The 23,989-nt window shown below is 44.4% G+C and overlaps 1 protein-coding gene across 7 annotated transcripts in view; it reads left to right on the plus strand.

The window, feature by feature from the left end:
• OPHN1 (oligophrenin 1) overlaps positions 1-23,989 on the plus strand; it is a 113,605-nt gene that overhangs the window by 39,981 nt on the left and 49,635 nt on the right. For all 7 annotated transcript variants that reach the window (XM_006020500.3, XM_025200116.1, XM_025200117.1 and 4 more), the window contains exons 2-4: positions 1,612-1,707; positions 8,338-8,399; positions 12,618-12,689. In XM_006020500.3, the coding sequence (XP_006020562.2) occupies positions 1,612-1,707; positions 8,338-8,399; positions 12,618-12,689 (230 nt within the window). The remainder of the gene's footprint in view (positions 1-1,611; positions 1,708-8,337; positions 8,400-12,617; positions 12,690-23,989) is intronic.

The following is a 23,989-nucleotide window of genomic DNA, read 5'->3' on the forward strand; positions in this document are numbered from 1 at the left end:
AAATAGGGATCCAAGAAAGAAAGGACCAAAAATCAGAGTGCTTTTGGAAATGTGGCCTTACGGTGGTCTAAACTAGGGGATGAACGTTGCACTTCTGGCTGTCTATGTCCACTCTCAAATATATAGGTCAGGTTATGACTGGGCTACAAATCTGACAGAAAGAAACCTTCCTTTTCCTGACTAGCAGGTTGTGACCTGGAATCTCACGTCTTTCTATTCCTGCAACCTCCAGACTTTGAGAATGTTTGGACTCTAACCCAGGTCTGGATCCTGTGCCTTAGACTAGGTGAAGCCTGGAACTTGAGTGGTGTTCTTGTTCTGGACTGCAGGAAAATTGTGATGCGAATCAGGAGTCAAATTTGGGTCCAGTTCTGTTTTTATCACATGCCTTGTGTGTCACACAAGATCCAATGCTTTTCTTCCGTTTCCCACTTACCGTTCTTAGAGAGAGACTGTGAAATATAAACAACACAAGTAGCTATCTTCAGGAGGATAGGGCCAGCAATGATGTGTTTGATTTGGCTCGCCGCAGTTGTTGTCAAACTTTCATACTGTGGGACACTTCTAAGATTGCCTTACAGATCATCTCCCTTCCCAGCCTTTCACTCCTGAACCCTCAGCTTCTTTTTGGCTTGACAACATGAAGGAGTCATTTTAGGACAGTCTTAAAGAGACTAGGTGGAAAATAAAAGCCCTGTTAGTGTGGCAAACTGGTTATAACAGGCAGTGGTATCTCCAGGCAGGCTATGGGATGTGGGGTGCCTCTGCAAACTGAAAACAGGGTAGTCACATCTACACGCTGTTTTGGCTTTGAGTGCGCTAATGAGCGCTCAGAGTTAAGGACACATCTATGCAGTACATTGACCATGGCCAGCAGTGTCATCAAGCACCCTACATTGCTCCATGTTGGCTAAATTAGGAGGGGGTGTAGCTACACACCTAGGGTACCACAGGTTGGTTGGTTAGCATAGATGTTGCTGCCTGTTCTGGTAACCTTGCTGTGTAGGCATTTCCAAATTCACTACTAAGTAGGGAGTTGTGTACTCCCTTTACCCACCCCTGTGGTGTTCCTCCGTAACTGTCTGTCTTTCTCCCAGGGTACAAGATTTGCTATTTCTTGAATTTGAATGTGATATTTCTTGAGTTTGCCTCCAGTGTTGCACTCCAACATGCCATTCACTAACATTTAATTTCTCTTGGTTCTGTAAACAGTTTTCATGGTATGAAATTATCAAAAGAAGCCCCACAATGATGAAAAGAGGGTATTTAAGATTGCATATGTTTCTGTAGGTGAAAAGGATCTATTCCCATGCTTATCACTGAGATATTTAAGTATTAGATCAATTAATTGATGTTGAATTTGGTATATCCACTGATATTTCAGGTGTATTCTTAAAGATGCTTTGAAAATATAGGTCCTATCATCTGGGCATAAAAAGTGCATATTATTTACAAGAAAACTTGAAATCCAAGTGATGCACAGGGATCTGTTCAATTTTTTTGTATCATTTCAGTGGAAATTTTTCCCTTGAAAGGTGAATTTCATGAAGCTTTCCACCGCTACCTTACAATTGCAAAAATATTTAACCTTGCTGTTTCATCCTTTTCCAGATTACTCCTCTGCTGTGCAGAAATTCTCCCAGACTCTGCAGTCCTTTCAGTTTGACTTCATTGGGGACACGCTAACAGATGATGAGATTAATATTGGTAAGTGCTTTCCCTGTCATTGCAGATTTGAATTTACTTATACAACATTCTCTTTCTTACCATGAACCTGCATAACAAGAGTCTAGAGTTAATAAGTGTGTCCTAGTTCTTGCTCAAAAATAGAAGCCATGTTTCTGGAACCCCTTTCTGTAGATAGCACGTGCAGTTTATGATTTGGGCTACACTGCCTTGTAGCACACTTTGTAAGTGCACAAACATCAATGTTTAGAATTTGACATTCAAATTTCAGTAGATTGAGTTTGACCAACATCTCTTACAACTCTGACTTCCCCCCAGTCAAAGGCTAGAAATGACCTGTAATAGCTTCTCAACTGCAGTGCCCCTGGGTGACTTCAATGTTATCCCCTGGGTTCTTACTCCCACTCTACCTGTAGTAGAAAGCGTGACTCGGAACACTTGGTCATGGGTCCTGAACCAGTAGTGCTTCTAGATCTAAATTTGCTTTAAACTGTTTTATAGCTAGCTGCCCTGGTGTTCTGGAAACTGTAAGCCTCTGACCCACATGGAAAGTAATTAGCATGTGCACAGTTACATAAAAAGCACCCCCCGCCCTCAGTGTATCTGTAAAGCATAAGTTTTGCGGAGGCAGCCTGTGGTGCATGGAGCTTTCCTGTTCCCAACGCCTCCATTTCTGGGTTAAGTTTCCATGTAGTTTAGTTTCCTGCCAACCCAATGAATTCTTTGTAGGTTAAACATCTGCCTGATGCATCCAGAGAGCTAAAACTATAGCACTAAACTTCCTAAAAAAGGCATTTTTTGAATTTGTCTGTCTCTTGGATTATCTGCTGCGGTTGAGCTAGCAATTTTAAAGTCTTGGAACTGTTGTGGTGACACCCGAACAAGGGCTGTGAAAACACACAGAAATTTCTTAATGCTATTGGAGAACTTGGCAGGCTGCAGGAACTAGGACAGGAACTGCCCGCTGATCTGCTTGATTCATGTGAGCAGACGGGATCATCAGAAGTAATGTCATGCAGCTCAATTCTGCAAAATACTGGTAAGCTTCCACTCCCAGGAGAGAGTACTCAGGATTGAGTACATCGACAGGGAGATAGCCAGGTTACTCCTGCACACTCAGGCCAGATTAACATTATTTTTCAAACTTCCCATTTAACTGTGCCCACAAGACTGACCCTCACCAGAAGGAGAATCAAATAAAGACAAAGCTCAGTTCTTTTAAAATGCTTTTCTTTAGACTTTTAGAGCAAATTGTGGCTTGCCTTTTGGACACTGATTTTCCTTTAGTGTAAAACTTACAGGTGAAATCTACTGGAAATGAGTCAGAGCCCAGCTATCGGAGAAAAAGAGTTATTGAATTTCTGAGCTCTTCTAAATAATGGACCGCAAAACTGCATATAAATCAACCCAACTGGGAACGGAAGGATCTGAAGCAAAGAGCCATCCAAGAAACAAGTGTCTCTTTCCTGTTAGTCTAAAAGGAAGAAAAGTTTCATCTTCCCAGCTCAGAGTGAATGTGGAGCCTGTCTGTCCATTACTCTGGATGGGTCTGGAGGCAAGAAAACAGCGACTCTTCATCCGTTTGCTTGGGGAAGCTTGTATTGCTGCTGCATCTGCTCTATAGAGCACCTGTTTTATGGATAAAGAGAGCTTTAGTCTGCAGAGCTATCCTCCTGGCACCTTTCCCCCATCCTAGGTGCACTGGAATAGAAAAGCATTTGTTCTGGGTGTATTGGGGAAGGGCAAGAAGAATTAACATGAACATAATGTGAATGTAGCAGCAACATAAAGTTCTTTAGTTGCAAAACAGCCAATCTTTTCTGATCCACTGGGCACGAGAAAGTGAGATATGTGTTTTCATTTGTTTCTCTTCCACACCAGCTCCTTCAGTCTGAACCAGCTCAAAAAACTAAAAAGCCTTCTCAAAGTCTTTTCTTTATTTTTGTATAATAAAAGGAGCATGTCACTGATATCTCAGCAACGACTTTAATCTTTTTACCTTAGAAGTCTCCTGACACGGCTGGGACCTGGAAGGATTCTCCTAAGACAGCATCTAATAATTTGGAGGTCATTCATGGAATGTAGGACTAAAACTCCATAGAACATTTTCTATTAAACTTCAAGGGAATGTGAGCATAATATGTGAACAATGTTGCATTTATTGCATGGGCAGACAGTAAAGGTATTGCTCTTTACACATGCAGAAAAGTACTAGGACAAAATTACCACTCTTGATTGTAAAATAATAAAGCTTACTACTTCTAACATGACTCAGGAAGAAGACATATGCTGGGGTTGTCTCTTGCAGAGTGCACTTTCCCATTAGGGGAAATGGCTAGTGATATGTGCTGATTGCATAATAATGTAAATCAGACATAACTGAGTCACCAAACAGGTTTAGCGCAGCAGTATACAGCCACCTCTCCTCCCATAGCTATAACAGAGAGGCCAAAACACTCTTTGAAAAGACCCAGAGAAGCAAGCAGCTCTGCTGCTGAGAAGGCTGTTATGGGACAAGGGGAATTTGCACCCATTTTAGAGAGCTCTTAATAGAGCATTCCAAATGTACTACCGGGCACAGATTTGGCTCCACCATTACAAGAGGAGCCATTTCCATTTAAACTAACAGATTTTGATCAGGCCCTTGATCAGACATGGGGCTTGCATGGCATCTGTAAATAAGCAGTTCACTGAAAGAAAGTTGGTTGTTTTTTTTTCCCCCTATGGCTTATTTTCTTTTTGTACCCACTGGATATTTAGGTCTTATCTATTCTGAAAGACTGAGATGCCTGGGAAATAGTGAAATTACAGCATCACAAGAAACAGAAATAGGAAAGAGGAAGGGAGCTCTAGTCAGACTGTTTTGAAATTACACCAAATATTAAAAAAATGATAAATTAGACTCAGCTAAACCACAGGTTTTTTGAAGTAATATAGGCTCGGAGGTTGTCATTTTGTTTTCTGAGTGTGGGATTTCTTTTGGTTTTGTTTTGTTTTTCTTTTTTAATTTCTCAAGGGTTCACATTTTCCTGCTCTTTTTCCACAAGATAGACTAGATTTTTTTTCCATGTGCCTTGGCAAACTATGACTTCAGTACATCAAATATCAAGAGACTTGCAATCAAATTGTAACAACTGGCAGCATTTAGTATAAGTCTATAAAGCAACCTGATAATAAGAACAACAAAACAACTTTTCAGCCTTGCTTTATATTTCATAAAGCAGCAAAAAAAGAGCATACTAGCACTTCAGGGATTTTCTGCATCCACCTGTGATGATTGCTTTTACCCTGGTTCATTCTCCTTGAATATATGGATACTTCAGATTTCACATAGCCATGGGTGACCATACCGAGTGTTAACATGCCTCAGCTTGGAGACCAATAGTGGAATCATCAAGCCAGTGTGTCTTTAGGGATTTAAAGCTTTCAATTTTTGGAGAAAAACCCAAATCATGGACTAATCAAAAAGATTGTGTTTTGATGATGACAGCTGAATTAGTGTATCAGGAAGTGGTGATTTTTCTCTTTCTCTCTGTCTTGGCAACTCTACAGAAAATCCCACTACAATACCTAGCATACTCATTCATTTGCTATGCAGAAGCTGCAACATCTGCCTTTTTAACAAAAGAACAGCCAGATTTCCTAAGTGGCTGCCTGAGGATATGTATATTTCTCTGAATGCTGGGGTGAGCCGTCAGCTTTCTGTGAGGCCCAGGACTGCATGCTGCCCACTTGCATACACGGGTGTACAAGCCTCCTTACATACCTGGATACTCCCATGCTTCATTAGCATACCTGTTTGGGATGTGCCAAACCACAAAGAGCAGTTTTAGAGCTACTTCTCAGGAGGCTGTCCCTTTTGAGAGCTCTTCCCTCTGTTTTTTTAAAAGCCAAATGTTTTCTTGAAATTCTTTTTGTGGGACTAATTGGCTACTTTTATCTATGAATGTGGAGTCTGGGCTATAAACAGGCTAGGAGTGAATGTAAATAGAGGACAATAGCAATTCTGTGGCACATAGGGAAGTCATTAACTACAGGGCCCTGTATGTTATGCCACATAGAATCACAGAAATGTGGGGCTAGAAGAGAAACGAAGAGACTCGGAGGTAGGATCAAGTGCATCTTCTTTCCTATCAGATCTTCCATCTCCAACAGATGTTTGTCTGACTTGTTCTTAAAATCCTTTAGTGACTGGATTTCCACAACTTCTCTGGGTGATCATTCCAGTGTATCAGTAGCCTAGTAAAAAGGAAGTTCCCCCCCCCCCCAAATCTAACCTCCTTTGCTTCAAATTAAACTAGTTTTATTTTTTTATTCTGTCTTCAGGGGAAACAGTTGATCTTTGTCTGCTTTATAAAGCTTTTTAAACTTCTGTATCTTAAGATAATCAAACCCAGTTCTTTCAGCTTTTCCTAGTAAGTCACATCTCTAAGTTTCCCAGTAGTTTTGTTGCTCTCCTCTAGACTCTCTTGTCTTTGTCTATATATTTATTAAAAAGTGGTGCCTGAAATTGGACACTGCTTCAGGTGAGGCCTCACCGACATCATGTAAAGGGGGGTAATTAAATCCTGTGTTCTACAAATGATATGCCTGTTAATATTTCCTGGATTTAAATTAGCTGTTATTGCAACAGTATCAGATTGTTTACCCGTATTTGGTTGTGATCCAGTATACTCTTCAGATCTTTTTCTGAAACATTGCTGCCTAGCCAGCTCTTCCCAATACTGTATTTATGCATTTGTTTATTTCTTTCCTAGATGCAGAACCTTGTACTTGGCTATAGTGAATTTTATCTTACTGATTTCAGACCATTTCTCTACTTGTCAAAATCATTTTGAATTCAGATCCTGTCTTTTCAGGACGCTTTCACTCCTTCTCAGCAGGTAGCCTTATACATTTTAGGAAGTGCACACAAAATCTGTGACATTAATGAATGAAGACCACTAAAAAGAACCAGTCCATACCAGATTCTTCAGTCTGTTTTAACCTTTTGTTCCAGTATCTCTCTAGGTACAGTGCATAATAGATTTTCTATCGGCACTAAGGCTGTATCTAGGTATAGGACTTTTTTCAGATCCTTGCATTGTAGATCTGACACTGTCCAGTAGTTCAGACGAAGGAACCAAGCTGAGATCCAGCCATCAGGTTGTCATAGCATTTAAATAGTGTGCCTTCACAGGCATAATCTCTCCCACCTGACCTGGGTTGCTAGAGTCCCCTTGTTGCTATGCTCCCCAGTCATCAGGCCTATCCTTTCTGAAGATGTCAGGAACAGGTCTCTAGTTCCAGTGCCTTCATCTGCCTGCATTGGTATCCTCCACTTTCAAATGTCATGGACCTTCAATTGTACAGTGTTCCTACTGGGTAGCTTTGGGACTGGTGGAGTAGTTTGACTCCTTTCTCCCTCCACCAGCCCCTTCCCTTGTCAGTAAAAGTACATTTAAGCTTTCCTTTTCTTCTCTCTCTCTTCAACCCTTTCCCTCCTTCGCATGTACTCTGCAAACCTTGCTTGATAACTTATTCCCTATGCTCAGCCATGTGGGGTATGAAACATTTCAGCTTGATTTCCCCTTTGACTCCTTAGTTCTTTATTATTATTATTATTATTATTATTATGGTAATTTCTGCTATGTTACCTAGCTGACTTTGCAGAGGGACTAGACAGTGTGCTGTTACCTCATGAGATGGAGGCTGAAATGATCAGACTTCTCTGCACTAGCCAAGAAGATAATTAATTAGTGCTGTCCATAAGGCTTTTCTTATGCATTTGTCTCATCTTTCTTAAGGATTAGCCCAGAGATAGGGAGGGAGGCAGGCACTTAAGTTCTTTTTCTCTTAACAAACAAGCCTCCATGAAGACCAAACCACTCTGATACTGTTCTGGCCAGGTAGAGAATAGACCATAGGGGCTATGTCTACACGAGATGCTTTATTGCACATATTGCTTTATGCTTTATTAGATAGACTAATCTACTGCACAGGAAAGTGTCACCATCTACACATGCAGGCGCTTACTGCGCAGTAAATTAGTCTACTGTGCAGTAAATTTCCTACCTAGATATGCAAGTAGTAAATTTACTGCTCTGTAAAGTCAAATAGCATTAAATGCACAGGTAGATGCACCTAGGAAGCAGTATTTTGCTGCCTGCTCAGTGGTTGGTGGAACAGTACTTTTTTGCATCAAACAGTTTCAGGTTGCCATTCATTGTCCTCTTTTTGCCAAACTGTAAAGCACCATTCATGTAAGAAGTGATCAAGCTCTCCTAAATGAACTCTATCAGCATGTTGTCCTTGCTGATAGAGAACAGAGTATCTATTATAGAGTGATCATGGGGCTGTGAGATCTTTCAAATTAATTAAATAGCCTTCATGAAAGTTCACCTGTACATTTTTCAACTTCGTGCTCCTTCTCTTAGGTAGATTCTGCGTATGGGCTTGGTGTGTATGATGAGTTAGAGAAATGGAAGGTTCACAATACTCTGAATCTGGAACCATCTGGACTGCCTGGGATAGAAACAAATGCGCTCCAAATGCTTCTCCGGATCAGTTTGCTGTTTTGTACTGAGCATAGCAATCATGAGTACAACATGATTTCAGCACTAATTTGTCCAAGGTCTGTGCTAATTAGCTCTTTCATTTATCTCTTTCTAGCTGAATCCTTTAAGGAGTTTGCAGAATTGCTCCAGGAGGTAGAACTTGAGAGATCAATGATGGTAAGCTGATCTGTCCTGAACAACTGTTGTGGCTTCTTTGGTATTTTGATATTTAACTGCAAAGCTTGATATTTTTGAAGAAATCACTCGGCCAGGCTTGGAGCATATAATGACAAAAATAACTGTCAAAAAGAAACATGGTTATCACTGTGCTGCACAGGGGGTAGCTGTCACTCCTACACAGAAACTCATGTGGAAGTAGGATATTGAACTTATTCCTTTCTGTTTCCATATGGTTTGCAAAAAGTGACCTATCTTAGCTCTTTGCAGTATCAGAGCTAGCTGAGCTCTGATTCCACCCAAGAAAGAGCATTGGTTTGGGCATACACCCAAAGCTGGTTATTCACATTATACGTGGTAGGGAAGTGACAGATTTCTCATGAAAGCACAGCAGACACGAAGGGTCTCAGAGCTGTTCTTGGTCCTACACGATTATAAAGGCTTGGGTCTCCATATCGGTGGCACCTTGATGATGTCTATTTTTAATTGTTTCACATACAAAGGTCACCAGAGGGCAGGTAGCATGTTAACACCTATTTCACCAAAATTGCCTGTTTGCAACCTATGAACACTATTCCATTGTTCTCTGCATCTCTCTCTCCACTGCATTGCACCACTTTTCTGATACCTACTCTATTGGAGAGCCTAAGTCTTCACTGTGTTTTGTGCCAGTTTACTTAATATTTTAAACAAACTAATAGTCAGCACAAGAAGTGTGAAATGTACCCCAAATTTTGCATAATGCAGAGCAAATCTAAATATGTCTCACATTTGCATTAAATTTCCTCACCAGCATCCTACTGCATTAAGGATTTTGTGTTTTAATTCTGTGGTCATTTAACTCTGTCTTAGTTTATGGTCAGTTGCTTGGTAGGTTTGGGAGCCCAAAACTGTTACCCAGTTAAAAGCCTAATAGTGGAGAAAATGTAGGTTCCCTGGCTCAGCCTCAGCCAGCCCAATTGTGCTTTGGCAGTGTACAAGGTAGTTACAATTTCCAATTGCCCAATCATTCAAGAGAAGAAAACCAGAAACCTGTCATATACGCTAGGTTTCCCATCTGGGCAAGACAGGCTAGGCTGAATCACTTTACATCCACCTTCCGGCCTGTACAAAAAATGTCTGTATTGGCATTACTGTTCTGTATGTTGGAAGGCAAAGGAAATTGGAGGCCTTGGAGGGCTCACAGGGACATGTGAAGAACCCCCCTCGGGGCTTATCCATTGATAAGCAATACATAGTATTGACATCTTCCTCTGAATGCTCCAAAGGGCTCAGGAACAAGGAGAGCCATTCTTATTATACAACATAAAGGAGCCGGGGGTTGAAGGAGACTTGTCTCATTTAAGTTGCTGGTCACCAGGGAAGATCCCATCAGGTGTTCTGCTCTAAGCAGGCAGAAACGGCACATGGCAGGTGCTCTGATGGGCTGCCGGGTTTCCCCCGTCATTCTGAAGCAATCGTGTTCTGATAAACCCAGCTGTGCTTTGCCTGGAACAAATTATTTCAAGCTTTCTTCACTCAGTGAAGTCAAATGTTGTAAAATATGAAGTAATGCACATTTTTATGGCTTTTTAAAAATTGAGTGAGCAGCCATTCCCCCAGTGTTCATGCCTCTCCTGGGATGCAGCTCCAGCAGTGTGATTCACTCCCTTCTGTCTCTCATTACATTGTGCCCTTTTGTCTCCAGAGCTCCTCCATCATTTATTGAATGCTGGCTCCCCATTTCACACTTAATCCAGGAAAAACACGAAGGTTAGAATCAGTGGAGGCCTTTCACAGCATGCCAGGAATTTGCTACTTGGCTCTGCTTTCACCTGCCCTAATACAGTGATGAAAAGGCTTCCACTAGGCTGTCTGGCTGAATTAGAAAGACAGGGATAGCTACACCTCTGGGGATGCCAGGACTCAGCTCTGTGTGGTTCTACAGCAGGCAAGGATGAGGGTAACAGAAGAGAAGGAACCAGCAATGGACTCAAATCGACTGACAGAAGGCAATGAGATTTTTTTTTTTTTAATTTCATCTCTGATTCGGTGGCTACTTAACTGCTGGATGGGTGGATGGATTGTGGGCATTACCAGCAACTTCACAGTTTGCAGGTGCTTAGTGATACCATCTGAGATGTTTTCTTCATCTTTGTCTACCCTTGGCACATTATTTATAGGATCAGCCTCTTTACAACACATCCACAGACTATATATTTGTCACTATCTTCCCCTAGTCTTCTACTGAATTCTGTGCTGTTCTCACTGCACTGATAAAGCTCTCTCCTTTTGTCCCCCAGCTTTTACAGAAACAGGGGTGGGAAACCTGGACTGGTTAGGCTGGAGCTGGGACCAGTGGCACAAAGAGAATACAGGATTCCCTGGGAACAGTCAGACAGCCTGCCTGAGGGGAACACCCTTCACTGAACATTTTTAATCAGATAAATTAAGACTTGCAATATTTTAAATCATCTTTCCTTTTGCCCCAGGATCCTTGTTTAGCCATTGTGTGCATTAACACTGAAAACTGCCTTACTGCAAAGGGACCTGCTTTCGTTCCCGTTACTGAACTGTGAGTCAGTAAGAACAGTCCTCAAGTTATGTATTTGAGACCCAGGCTTTAAACTCATCCCATACAAGTCTGCTAGGGTCCCCACTTTTACTGCATTCAGAAACCCTGAATCCTGAAACTGAGTTTATGGAAAGTGCTATGCCAAAGATACAACACCAGCCTCCTACTCTCCCTCATGCCTTTCCTGCACTCAGCTCCAGGATGACACTGTCTCTCTGGGATTTGGGTCTTACCCATATCAGGACTTTGCTGGACTGACATACGGGGTGGGGTGCAAGTTACTCTGGGTTGGTTAGGTTTAAAAATGGCCTATTTCAGAATAAATTCAGTCATTTCCTAGGAATGCATTCATTAGCTTTGGTTTGTTCTAGTCACCAAGAAATGCTGGCAGTAAGCCAGACTTCTGGCTTGGGAATCGTATTCACCTGCTATGGTTTTGCACTGAATGAAGAATAGAAGCTATTGCAGACAAGCAGGGCTTGAGCAGCGCCTTTTGAGTGGCATTGCAGTGAAGACAAAGGCTTCTTTTGGTACCAAATACAACAGAGGCAGAGAGAAGCAGCTGCAAAGGGATGCACATCTCTTATCCTGTTCCTGTCTGCTAGACTGGGCAGGATAATCCCATCCTGACTGGTAATTGCACACTAGAAACAATCAGAGTTAAAATAAGGTTGTGGACTCCAGTGTGCGTGATGCATGCAGTTGGTTCCCTGTTGTTTTATTTCTGCAGGACAGAAGCAAATAAAACAGACCTGTCCTCTCATGGATGTTTCTGGGTTCTCACAGAGCACTTTCTATCTTTCTATCAGCCCATCCCATGGGAGTTGGGCATAACAGCCAATCTCAGCCACAGGGGAACAAGCAGAGAAACCTTGTTATTTCCTTTGAAGGCCTTGCATTGTGTGGACTCTTTCTGCAGTGCCCAGCAATAGGGTCACCAAAGAGAGGTGGCTTACAGGCAACATGGAGTTCCTCTTTTAAGGACGCCGGTGCCAGAGTGTGAATAACAGGACTTGGGACAGCAGTGCAGATCACATTGAAGGCAAAGACTTATGTTTTGTTATGGGCATTTGGGTGTTTGTCACTAGCTTTGCTCTGCAGTTTGGATTGAAAGTGTCCAGAAAAAATACTATGGCAAACCGTTTTCTCATAAAGAATGCTGTGTGTCCCAGTTTAGAACAAGGGTGTCTATGACACTGTTACAAAGGTCCCAAAAGCCCAAGAGAATATTCCTTCTGTTCTTTTATGCCCTAAAGTTTGGCCTTTTGATTCCTGTAATTCAATAGGAAACAGCAAACTGGAAAATGATTAAAAACTTACTGTGGAAGATGGTAGCAGAATTTAACGAGCATTAAGTTGCCTTCCCGTGGTATTGTAGAGATTGTGGACCTGCAAAAATCTAATAGTAACCCTGACCATTCGAGTTGTGTTATATCCTCAAAATCTCATGTGACATACGTTAATATTATGCCCACCTTAGGGATGAGGAAAGGGGATATTGAGAGGGCAAGTGACTTGGATTAAGAACAGTCAGCAAGTTGCTGGCTGAGCTGGCATTGTTTGTTCCTGGTTTTCATCCTGGCATGATCTGCTGGTCTGTGCAGCTACCAATTAGGTAACAGATATATGTCGTACAGTTAAACTCTTTCTTCTGTGTTTTTCAGGTGCAAAATGCTAGCGATTTGCTGATTAAGCCACTGGAAAATTTCCGTAAGGAGCAAATAGGATTCACCAAAGTAAGTGATGGTGTGGCTTGATTTATTATTAGTAGTAGTATTATTAGTACTAGTATTATTGACAGAGGCCCTGAATAGATTGGGCTGAGATTTTCTGCTTACTCTCCCAATTCACTGGGGGCATGAAGAACTTCTCCCCTCCCCTGTGCAGGCATTTAGCTGCCAAAACAAGACTTTTTTTTTTCCCCCCAACTTTCAGTCATGAGCAACATCAAGGCCCCTTCCTGAACTCCTGGCACTGAGCCCTGGCAAAATCCCAGCACTGTGCCCTTCCTAAGAAACCTATATCCTTTCTTCCATCAGAGATCAAAAATATCCCCTTTTTGCATTAGTGCATGTGCCAGCAAGGATGGAGGGGAGTGCAAAGTTATACATCTTGGACTTTTATATGAAATTCAGTTTGGAATAACAAATTAAATGCTTTCCCCATGCCCAAAATATATCTGAGGGGAAGGAAAAAATGTGTAGAGGCCAGCAATCAGGACTTAATTATGACCATTGGGCTCACTTTCTGAAATATTTAAATAAGGCTGCTAATGGGTCTTTCAGATGCACCAAGTTTTTAAAGCAGAACACCATAAAAAGTAAGTTTGCACATGAGTAGAAAATATTATTTCTCTCTTGTCTGCTATCAAGAAGCAAGGTTCCATATTACTCAGCAGTGGCTTGAAATGGGGCTGGCTCTGAACCAGTTCTGAAATGGAGATGTTTTGGAGCATGCTTAGAGTTTGGATTCAGCCCAGCCCATCTGGAGTCTCTGACATTTAATAAATACTGAACTGGAGAAAATGAGAACGAGGTCCCATCCCCAAGCAGTTGTGCTTTTAAAGTATGTATTTGAAGAACCACCACAATGTAAATAGGTTGAAGCTTGTGCCATGTTGCGATGTCTTGGCACAGTGTGTGTGACTGTGTACTCCAAACACAATAAAAATAGCCGTATCTATAACCAGTCACCTTTCTCAAGCACCTGATAACCAAATACAATCCACATGGCTCCTCAGAGACCAGTTTCATACGTTTTTTTGTGGAATGGCCTTCATTAGCAATGACATCAGCAGGTTTATCGATTGTAAGCTGCTTGGGGCATGGACCATCATTTCCTTATGAGTCTGTACAGCATCTAGCACAGTGGGCTCCTGAAATACCACTGGGGCAACTTGGCACTACTGCCAAATAAATACTTTGATAATAAGGCACCAATTTTACCTAAAGTTTCCTTCCTGAGCTAATCTTTAAGGTTGCTTCCATCAGGATCTGTCATGTAGGCTTCCTTTATTCTCACTCATCCCCTGTTTCTTTGGATGGCATAATAAGCCACCAGCTTCAGGGAGTCCAAAGAACCAATCCCAAAGGGATCAACCTCTGCTGACAGGCTTCAGATGGACATTGTCTGTTATATTGCATTGAAGAATTTAAGAAGCTTGTATGCAGAAATGGAGAAAAGACAAAGGGGTGCCCAGAGAGAGAAGTGTCTCCGAGTTCTGTATAGACTTCTGTCCCCTGGTAGGAAATGTTAAATGGTGAGTTTTTAGGGACACTTGAATGAGCAAAGGGTTGTGGCCTAGTAAACTGGACTCAGGACGGTATTTTGTTCCTTGCCCTTCAACACACACTCCAGCATAGATTAGGCAGCAGCACCTTGTCCTGCATGCTATTATGAGGTGTTGAAGAGAAGGTACTATTTATGTGAGTGTTTTAAAGGCTATTTGAGCTCTCTTCAGTACTGTGGTACATGTGCAAAGCATGGAGAAATGGAGACCTCATTAATAAATAACTGCCCCCCATGCACCTCCCCACTTCCACTGTTGCCCCAGCTTCCACATCCTGTCTTCAGGCTTGCAGAGATGGCTTACCAAAGCCTAAAACCACATCCCCACGCAAGACCCTACAAACAGGGATGAGACATCTGAGCACTCACAAACTCGCAAAGATGTGAATCCACTCTCTTACTTAAATAATTGTCCCAGAACTGCTGCATCCTCAGCATTAGAAAGTGAGGGGCAGAGGAGGGCTAGTGCAGTTACAAGAGCCTTTCATCTGAGGTCTCACCAATAGGCAGGCTATAAAAGATAAGAGACTTGGCTCCCCTGATTCCTGCCTCAGCCTCATTTATCTCCATTGACTTCAGCATAGTGCCTCCTGGTTTACAGCAGTGAGGGTGAGGTCAGAATTGAGCCTTTAGTTGTGCTGAGCAGAGGCATGACAAAGATAATTTGTACTCTCCAATTCCTGTTTTCCATGTCTTGTCAGAGTCGCCTTCTGTAAGATGTTTTCCGTTCTCTTTCAAGGACACCGGTGCCAGATAGGAAGGGCATTTGAATTGGGCTTTCGTGATGTCTGTGGTTGGTAAATGGCCAGATAGTCTGACTAGGACATCCGAGTCTGCACTAACCCGTTTTCCTGGGAGATGGATGGAGTCTGTCTGAAATGGGGCATTCCAACACAGGCACCCATGTGGGGTGCCATTAGGATACCGCACAAACCTCTTTCGTCAGGTTTCCTTTTCTGCCAAAGCAATGCCTTGGATTATGGCCGTTTTCATGAATGGTAGGCAGGGTTGGATTAATGCATAGGCAAACTAGGCATGTGCCTAGGGCTCTGAGCTGGGGGGAGCAGAGTCCTTCCCTCCATGGCAGTGGTGTGAATGGACCTGTCTGCCTCCCTTCCCTTTCTTTCCCCTCCCCTGGGCCCTGAGCTGTGGGGGGGCCCCAGTCCTTCCCTCCATGGTGGCAGCGCAAATGGCCCTGTACGCCTCCCTTCCCTTCCCCTCCCCTCCCCTCCCCTCCCCTCTGCTGGTCTCACTGCTGCAGTGGCCACCAGGTCTGAGCCCTGTTCCCTATGGGTGGCAGAGCTGGGGTGGGGAGGGTGGCCTCGACCAACCTGGGGCCCACAAGTTGGTTTGCCTAGGGCCCACTAAAGGGTCAATCTGGCTCTGGTGGTAGGTAGCTGTTTGTGTGTATGAATGGTAGGAAAGTAGCAATATAAGGAACATCTGCACTGTAGTTATCTCCAAGGCAGCAAAGGATGCCAGGGTGAGATCAGAGCTCACTGGTCTCTCGGTCCCTAAACATACCATGTACAGGTTTCCCTCACTTTATGCGGGTTCTGTATGTGTGAGTTCACTCTTCTGCAATGACCCTTTTTATATCAATTTTTTTTATATGCGAGGTAAATTCACTCCTATGCGATCGGTGTGGAGGAAACCTGCACTCAGCTGCTCTGTGCGGTGCATTGTGGGAGTGACGCGCACCAAAATATAGTCTCCTGTGTGGATCTGTGCTCCGTGCTCATTGTCTGCGACACGTGTTTCTGTAGTTGCCATCCCCATTATGGCTTCTAAGGATCTCACTGGCTTATCTCCTATCCCTCTCTCTAGTCCACCACCACCCACTAAACATTCACCACCACCCTGTGTTTGTGTGTACTGTTGTCTGCTGTTGTTGAGTACCAAAATTGTCTTGTAAAAGTGGTAGAAATAGGTCTGGAGGTCAGTACAGTCAAGGTCTTGGAACGTATCCCTCTTTGTTACATTGTAAAGTGGGCTCTTTATATGAATTCAAGTTATGTGCTGTTTTCTAGGAACGCATGTACAGCATAAAGCGAGGGAAACCTGTACTCTAAAACTGGTAGCTAGTGAACGATCAAATGAGATGAGAGCTCCAGTGGGATCCAGAAAGAGTATATCTAGTGTAGTGTTCTTGAACCAGCTCCACTTAAGAGAGGAACAGGCTGGTGGGTTTGTTTGTTTTTAATCTACATCATAAATATATGGGCCAGATCATTGGCTTGATCCGAAGCCCAGTGAACTAGAAGTGAATGCTTCCATAGTTTTCAGTGGGCTTTGGATCTGCCCTGTGCTGCTTACCTGTTACAGTAACCATTGAGCGCACAGTATATCCAGTAAAAATAACCATGACATTTGAAAATAAATGGAAACATGCAACAAGTTCTCTCCCTCATGCTGCTGGAAAGGGGAAGCTCTCAAAAAGGAGAAGGAAGGAGTGGTAGTTACGGGTGTTTTGAGGAAGGAGACATGCTAACTGCCACATGGGAATATAAAAAAGGAAAAATTGACATTTGATTAGGACACCCAGGAACCAAGGTTAACTGGAGAGATGTCACTTGCATAATATAGTTACTTTTGATCTATACAATCTACAACTCTGGGGTTTCGAGGAACAAAGATGCGTTGTAGCAGAAATCATTTTTTTTTTATCAGCCCAAGAAAAGATGTTGGTCTTTGTAGAGCAGTAGAAATCACTTCAGCATGTTTCTGCAGGATAATGCTGCCCTACTGACAAACATGAAAGCTTTTTCACATGAAAAGAATGCGTCTGTTCTCCATCTTCTGATTTCATGACTGTGTAGCTAAGTGCTTTGACATTTCTATTTGTAAGCAGTGGCCAAGGTCTATGTGTGGTTTAGGATACCTTTCATAGCTTTTCTGTAGCCATTCAGCCTATGAGAGATCATTGGGAAAAGTTTGGTTCAGGTCCTCCTTCGTAGGAGACAACTCTGGGAGCTTCCTTTTGCTTTTGTTTGATCGTTTCCCAAACCTATTGAGGATCAGTGTGGCGAGACAGAGGAATATTTATTGCTGCATGGGATTCTACATAGGCTGTAACTGAAGATGAAGGAATAGTCGATGCACAGGAGATTCTGTGTTACTCCAACGGTACTTCATGGACTGTAGATTTCTGCAGGAAACAGAGCTTTAAAAATATGTGTGATATGAAGTCCATAGGAAGCCCAAACTTGAACTGTACATCTACTACCGTGCACCATACTTATAACTGTCAACTTTTCCTTTAATCCATATTAAGCTTAGTTAAGACTGGCTTGTAGTTTGTTACCCTGAAACATTGCCTTGTCAGTGTTCGAGGGTACAGCATTTAGACCATAAGTAATCAAGCCTCTTGGTCCCAGTTCACAGCATGTAGCTCCGAGGTAAGTATTTTTAAAAGGAGGAAGTAAGGAGAAAGAGTGATTTTCTTCTGATTAGTCTAGAGTTGAGTTCTAAGGCAACTTTTGGGGAACTAAGTAGGGAGAGAAGATCAGATGAATATAGACTATTTTATACAAATGCTCATTCAGCATCTTTCAGCTACATTCACATTTATTTTATCGAAACTTGTGTCTTAGCTGCTGATACATCATTAGTAACAGTTGAAAACAGAGCCATAGAACATTATTTCCTGTATTAGCATTTTCTTATTATTCCCTTTCATTCTTCCTCCTTCAGCTTTTTATTAAGACTGCTGTAAAATGAGATGGAAGATAACTAGTTAGAACATATACCTCCTCTTGTGTCTATAGTCTCCTGCTTATGGGTTTTCTCCCAGCAAACTGTGATTTCCTGAACTGATTTGTTGTCTGAATTTATTCAACCTACTTTTATTTTTCCTTCTTGCCCATTGATCCCAATCCAAACAATTCAGCTTTTGTATTCAGTAGCCAATATTCACCTCTTGAGCTGCATTGCCCAGCTGTGAGTAGTGCAAAGTCACATGACACTGTATTTCATCCCTGATCAGATAAATATTCATGCAATTGTACTGCAGGCATTAAATTCAGCCACTGCAAACAAACTTCTTGGTACGCTTCACTATTTGTATGTTCACCAAAAGGAACCCTGCTGCAGGACAACTGCAGTCCCAGCAGGTTAATTTAAAACTCCAGGCAACTATTCAGAGGCATTTTTGTTGTGCATTATTTCCCCCGCTCTGTTTCAAGTTACAATGGCCTTGCAATGAGACTGGGAATCTGTCATGCCCAAGTTGAAATGCAAGACATTAACAGGCAGGAGATGTTAGGAAGTAGAGAGTGGGAACCAGGTGAACAGCTTACCTTACATTTGTTGGTGAGAAGTGGTGTGAGTCAGCATCATGCCCTTGGATCTTGGAGTGGGGGTTTCACTCCACCCTGGTTGAACATCCAGTCTTTATCCCACATAGTCTGCTAGGCTAGGGATAGAAGTTACACATAAACATAAAATGAGTGCAGTTTAAGTGATCAGAAACTGGTTTAAACCTGTAACAACAGAAGTTCAGTGCACATAAACCAGTTTCAAAATGGCCAAAAGTGGTTTAAGATAAACCTGGCTGAATGTAGTATCAGACTTGATTGAGGTCAATTGGTTTATGGAACTTCTGCCCCAAACCCCTTCCTGGTTTAAGTTAAATCAGATTCCCCCAGCTTCCCAGCATGCTTTTCAGTCCTGGGCCGGGCTGTACTGTCTACTCCAGAGAGCAGGGGGAGGGGCATGGCTAGATGCTGGCCCAGCATGGCCCCCTGAGGCAAAGGGGACAGGAAGGGGATTTATTCCCCTGCCCCCCAAGGGGACCCAAGCTGGGGTCTGCCTGAGCAGGTTGGAGCAGATCTGTTAGGCATTCCTCCCCACCCCCTCCACCGCTGGAACAGTGAGGGGCATGGCCAGCCCTAGCAGCAACCTCAAGCAAACAGGGGCCGGAGGGAGGTTTAATTGCCCCCTGTTTCACCCGCATGGACCCTAGTTGGGGCCTGCCCAGCTTTTCTGCCCTGCTCGTGGCTCAACACAGCCCGGGATCCCTAGAGGCCCCCCCCACCCAAGCCAGGGGACAAACCCACTGCGCCTTCCCAGCAGCTGGGGCCAGGGTTTTGCTTGGGCCAGCCCAAGAGCAAACGCCAGATTGGGGGGAGGGAGGGGAGCAAAATGGTCACAAGCCCAGGTGGGGACATGCACAGCAGGATTGTGGCAGTGGTGACTCCATCCCGGATGTGAGCCCCTCAAAGCAGAGGGACCCAGACTGGGAATAGGGTAGGGAAGGGGCTCAAGTGTGTCGGCACTAGCCCGGGGCAGAGCCTCACCAAAGACTCTCAGGCTAGCCCGGGGCAGAGCCTCACTAGAGGAGCAACTCCTATCTGGTGGCCTCTTCTACCTGCTGGAGAGCGATATCTGGACCAGTCCTGACCCCTGCAGCAGCACACATGACGCAGGCTTGGCCTCTCAAACGTTAGTGCTATTACCTGCATCCCCTGGGCACAAAGCTGGGTGCACACTTCTGACTCTTCCCCTACCCAGTGGCAGCAGTGCAGCACAGCCCCATGTACCAGGTGCCAGGCATGGTGCTCTACCCCTATGGCTTCCCTGCCACCACTGCCATCGGGAGGACCCACCCTGGCCATACTGGTAGGCACTGCCCATGCCACCAAACTGCAGTTGGCTGCTGGGTAGGTATACAGCAGTGGCAGCAGCGGTGGGGAAGCCATAGGCGCAGCATGGCCCTGTGTACTAGGCGTGGGGCACTACCCCTCCAGCTTCCTCACCACCACCACCATCAGGGGTCCTGCCCTGGCTGTACTGGTAGGCGCTACCTATGCTTTCAAACTGCAGTTGGCCGCCGGGCTGGCAGACGGCAGGGAGGCCATAGGCATAGCAGGACCCAGTGTACCAGGCATGGGGCACTAACCCTACCATTTCTTTGCCACTGCCGCTGCATGCCCACCTAGCTACCAACCACAGTTCAGCCATGTAGGTAGTGCCTACCAGGACAGCCAGGGTGAGCCCCCACCGATGGCAGTGGCAGCTGGGAAGCTGTAAGGGGTAGAGCCCTGCACCTGGCACCTGGTATACGGTGACTTGCTGCGCCGCTGCCACTGGCTAGGGGAAGAGTCAGCACTGCGCATACAGCTCAGTGCCCGGTGGCCCAGGGGACACAGATAACAGCGCTCGGGTCTGAGGGGGCGAGCCCACGCCACGTGTGCTGGTGCAGGAGCTGGGGCCAGCCCACGTGCCTCTTTCCAGTGGGTAGAAAGGACTGCCGGGCAGGAACTGCTCCCACAACTGCATGCTCGGCTTGGCGAGGCTCTGCCCTGGGCTAGCGCCGAGACACTAGAGCCCCTTCCCTGCCCCCACACAGCCTGAGTCCCTTTGCTCAGCAGGGCTTACGTCCAGGATGGAGCTGCTGCTGCTACAGTCCCTCTGTGCGTATCTCCACTTGGGCTTGGAGCCGTTTCGCTCCCCTCCTTCTCTCTGATCCGCACTTTGTTCATGAGCTGCCCCAAGCGAAACCCCGGCCCTGGCAGCTGGGAAGGCGCAAGGGGGATCACCCCCTGGCTGGGAGGTGTGCTCTGGGGGTTCCTTCAGACTGGGGTAGGAGTTTAAACCCCTCCCCAGCAATACTCGGCCTGCTGGGCCTGGCCACACCCCACCTCAGTTTAGCTTCCCTCCAGCCTGAAGGGAAGGGAGGGCTGCTCTAGCACCCTCCGGCTTCTAGCACGTGCCTGCATTTGCAGAATCAGAAGTGAATGCCTGTTCACTTGCAAATCAGTTCAATCTATGCAGGTTAGACTAACCTGCAAAGATTGAATCAATTCAGGGTCAGGCTTTTTGAATGTTTGTACTTAGACCTAGCCTTCCGTCCACAGCAGGCAGTGCTAGCAACCTGCCAGGGGTTTCGTACAAGCACATTGGGGTGGGGGTGGAAGAGGATCCTTGAAGACAAGTTTGGTTTGAGCTTTAAAGTGAGTTGAAAGAGTTGTAGATCCTGGATGCCTCACAACTCAGTTTCCCTGCTGGATGGGAATTTCAGAGAAATTAGCTTTGAAATGGTTCAGGGAAAGTTTTGCAAGTCAAGTTTTGTTTTTCTTTGATTGCTTCATCCTTCAGTTTAAGCTTGGAACTGAGCCACTCTCCAGAAGACGTAGGCCATTGTGCCAGAGCTTATCAGCAGCAAATGATACATGAGGGAATGCCAAGGGAATTGCAAACCTTCCGTTGTACAGTTATCCCAAGCTGCCTTTAGATAGACAGCAAACACAGGAAGCTTGTGCTATTTCTAGGACTTGTGTTAGTTTCTGATTAAACTGGCATCTGCTGAAGCTTAGAGAGCTAGGCTTTCGAAGAGCAGTCTCTTTTGTTAGCTTGTATAAACATTTGCTGACTGTGCTACTCTGCCTTGCATGCAACTGCAATAAGTACTTTCTGTTGGTGAGTAAGTGCATGGAAGTTGGGTGTTTCTTGGATTTGAACACTGGCAGATATTAATGGGAAGGTAATGCTGTCCTTCACTGAATATTCATGAGCGACTAATTTGTGCTTGTGTTTGCAGATTGTCCTTTGGTCATTTTTTTTTGGCTGCTGGGCAGAGTGAGCAAACAAGCTCCTAGAAACCTTGGCTCCAGATTCAGGCGGAGTTTTTAGTGCATCCTCCTGGTTTTCAGTTCTATGCTAATTAGCTGGAATGCAAGTTGCTTGGCTTCTCTTTCAATCTTGCCAAATAATCAATTTTGTGCTCTTCTTATTTCCACATGGCAGCAATCACTTTGTAGGAGAGATCTCAGCTTATTATGTATGTTGCTGTATCTGCAGCTGTTCTTCATCTCCTCAAATCACTGTGGAAATGTCTCTGCCTTTCACTTCCTTGTACTTGTTCTGGTGCAGAATATCCTTTAAACTAGGTGGTGGCAAAATCTTGAGAGAAAAGAATAGTTTCTGATAGAATTGACTGACATCCCAGTTCTTGATGAACAACAGAATCTCCCTTTACCTCTGCAGGCTTTTTATTACCGAAATAATTTTCCAACCACATGTAGGCAGATGGTATTTTCCTTGAAAGAACAGCTCAGCTCTAAGCTAACACCAGAAATCCAGCAAGATTCCTTATCTCATTTTTGTCACACATAGCAATGGGTATCAGTGGTATTTTAAGCGTATGTTACAGCAGTGGGGGCAACCTTTTTGGCAAGCATGCCATAAATTTGCCCCGCACCCCCTCTGAGTGCCACTATGATCCCTTTCTCCTGCCTTATCTGCTTTTCTGCTTTCTGCTCCCTACTCTGTGCTCCCTTCCTGTTCTCCTGCTCTGCTTTCTGATTCCTGCCCTATCTGCTGCTGTTCCTGCCTGCTATTGCTGACGTCCAGTCCCTGATCTGTCACTTGGTACACAGAGACTGCCTGTGCCATGTGCAGCACTCGATGCAGGTTAGCCTCCCCTGTGCTACATCATCACTTTATTTGGTCACGTAATATAATCCAAAAACAAGTACTGTCTGGTTCATGGAGGGATGCTGAGCCGGAGTCATGGAAGAAGAGGACATACTATTCTAGGGCGTCATCGTCTGATGTGAGAATCTGCACCTACTTTGACTGTCATATCTGCACGTTCCCTATCATATCAGTGCATGTTTTTTCAACTTTCCACTGATGAACTATGCAGGCAGCATCAGAATGTTATCTGTCACATGATTGCAGTAATGCTCTTTTATTTTTCATGTTTCCTGGATCTTTTTGGTGTGTGCTTATTTCATGCATGAAACATGGATACCAGATAACTGACACAATACATTTTATTTTGGGCATGGATTTTGCTGACATCCTCTCTGACAATTCCACAGGGGTGGAGAATACTGAGTAAAGTGGCAGTCTCATTCCAAATGCTGGGGTGGATGTTGTCTGTCATGTCTAACATACGACACTTGCCACCACAGACAGGCCTGGCTCTTCCAGACGCTGAGTCTTAAGCACAGACCACAGACTGGAATCTACAGCTTGTATTGATTTTTCAGCAATTTATTTTTATTCCTTCTTAGAAATGGGGCCGGACTTCTCTAGCTTAGATGTGACAGACATGGTTTGTTCCATCTTGTGCCACTTCTATTATTTTATCACTGGTTTTCTTTTCCTGATATAGTTACTTATCAAACTATTCTAAAGTTTGCAACTATCCTCTTACTTGTGTTGTACGTACAGCAAACCATTTTCCATAGGGCACCTATACATGTGACAGTCCTCTGCTCCGGTTCTCAGAGCCGCTGTAATTAAAGTGCCTGCAGTGTCACGTGTATTCAGCATCCCATGCTTCAAAATGGCGGCGGGGGCACTTTAAAGCTTGTTTAGCAACCTTTAGTTAAAGTGCCCATGCCATCATTTTGAAATGCAGGGATGCTGAATACTAGGGCTGTGGCAAAGCTTCGGGCCCTAATTCAATTTGGCGGAGATTCGGCCCGATTTGGTGGCCAAGCCTCTGAATCCAAATCAAATCAGGAGACCCTTTAATGTCTCCAATTGGAACCCTCCAAATTGATTTGGAGAGATTTGGAAAGATTCGGTGATTTGGACATAGACACAGCTTTTAAATGTTTTTTCTGTATACCTCAAGGTAGCACGTGGCTCGTGAATCCTGCGATGCTGGGGTGGATGGAGTGTCCTGCAGAGTGCAGGGTGCTCCCCATCGTGCTCGGCAGCAGACCTGGAAGTGGACCCAGGTGCCTCCTGGGTCTGGAGGGGGCACCCGGGGTCTCCCCATGGCTGATTGCCG

The sequence above is a fragment of the Alligator sinensis genome, unplaced genomic scaffold (assembly GCF_000455745.1).
Source record: "Alligator sinensis unplaced genomic scaffold, ASM45574v1 scaffold809_1, whole genome shotgun sequence".
Taxonomy (NCBI): Eukaryota; Metazoa; Chordata; order Crocodylia; family Alligatoridae; genus Alligator; species Alligator sinensis.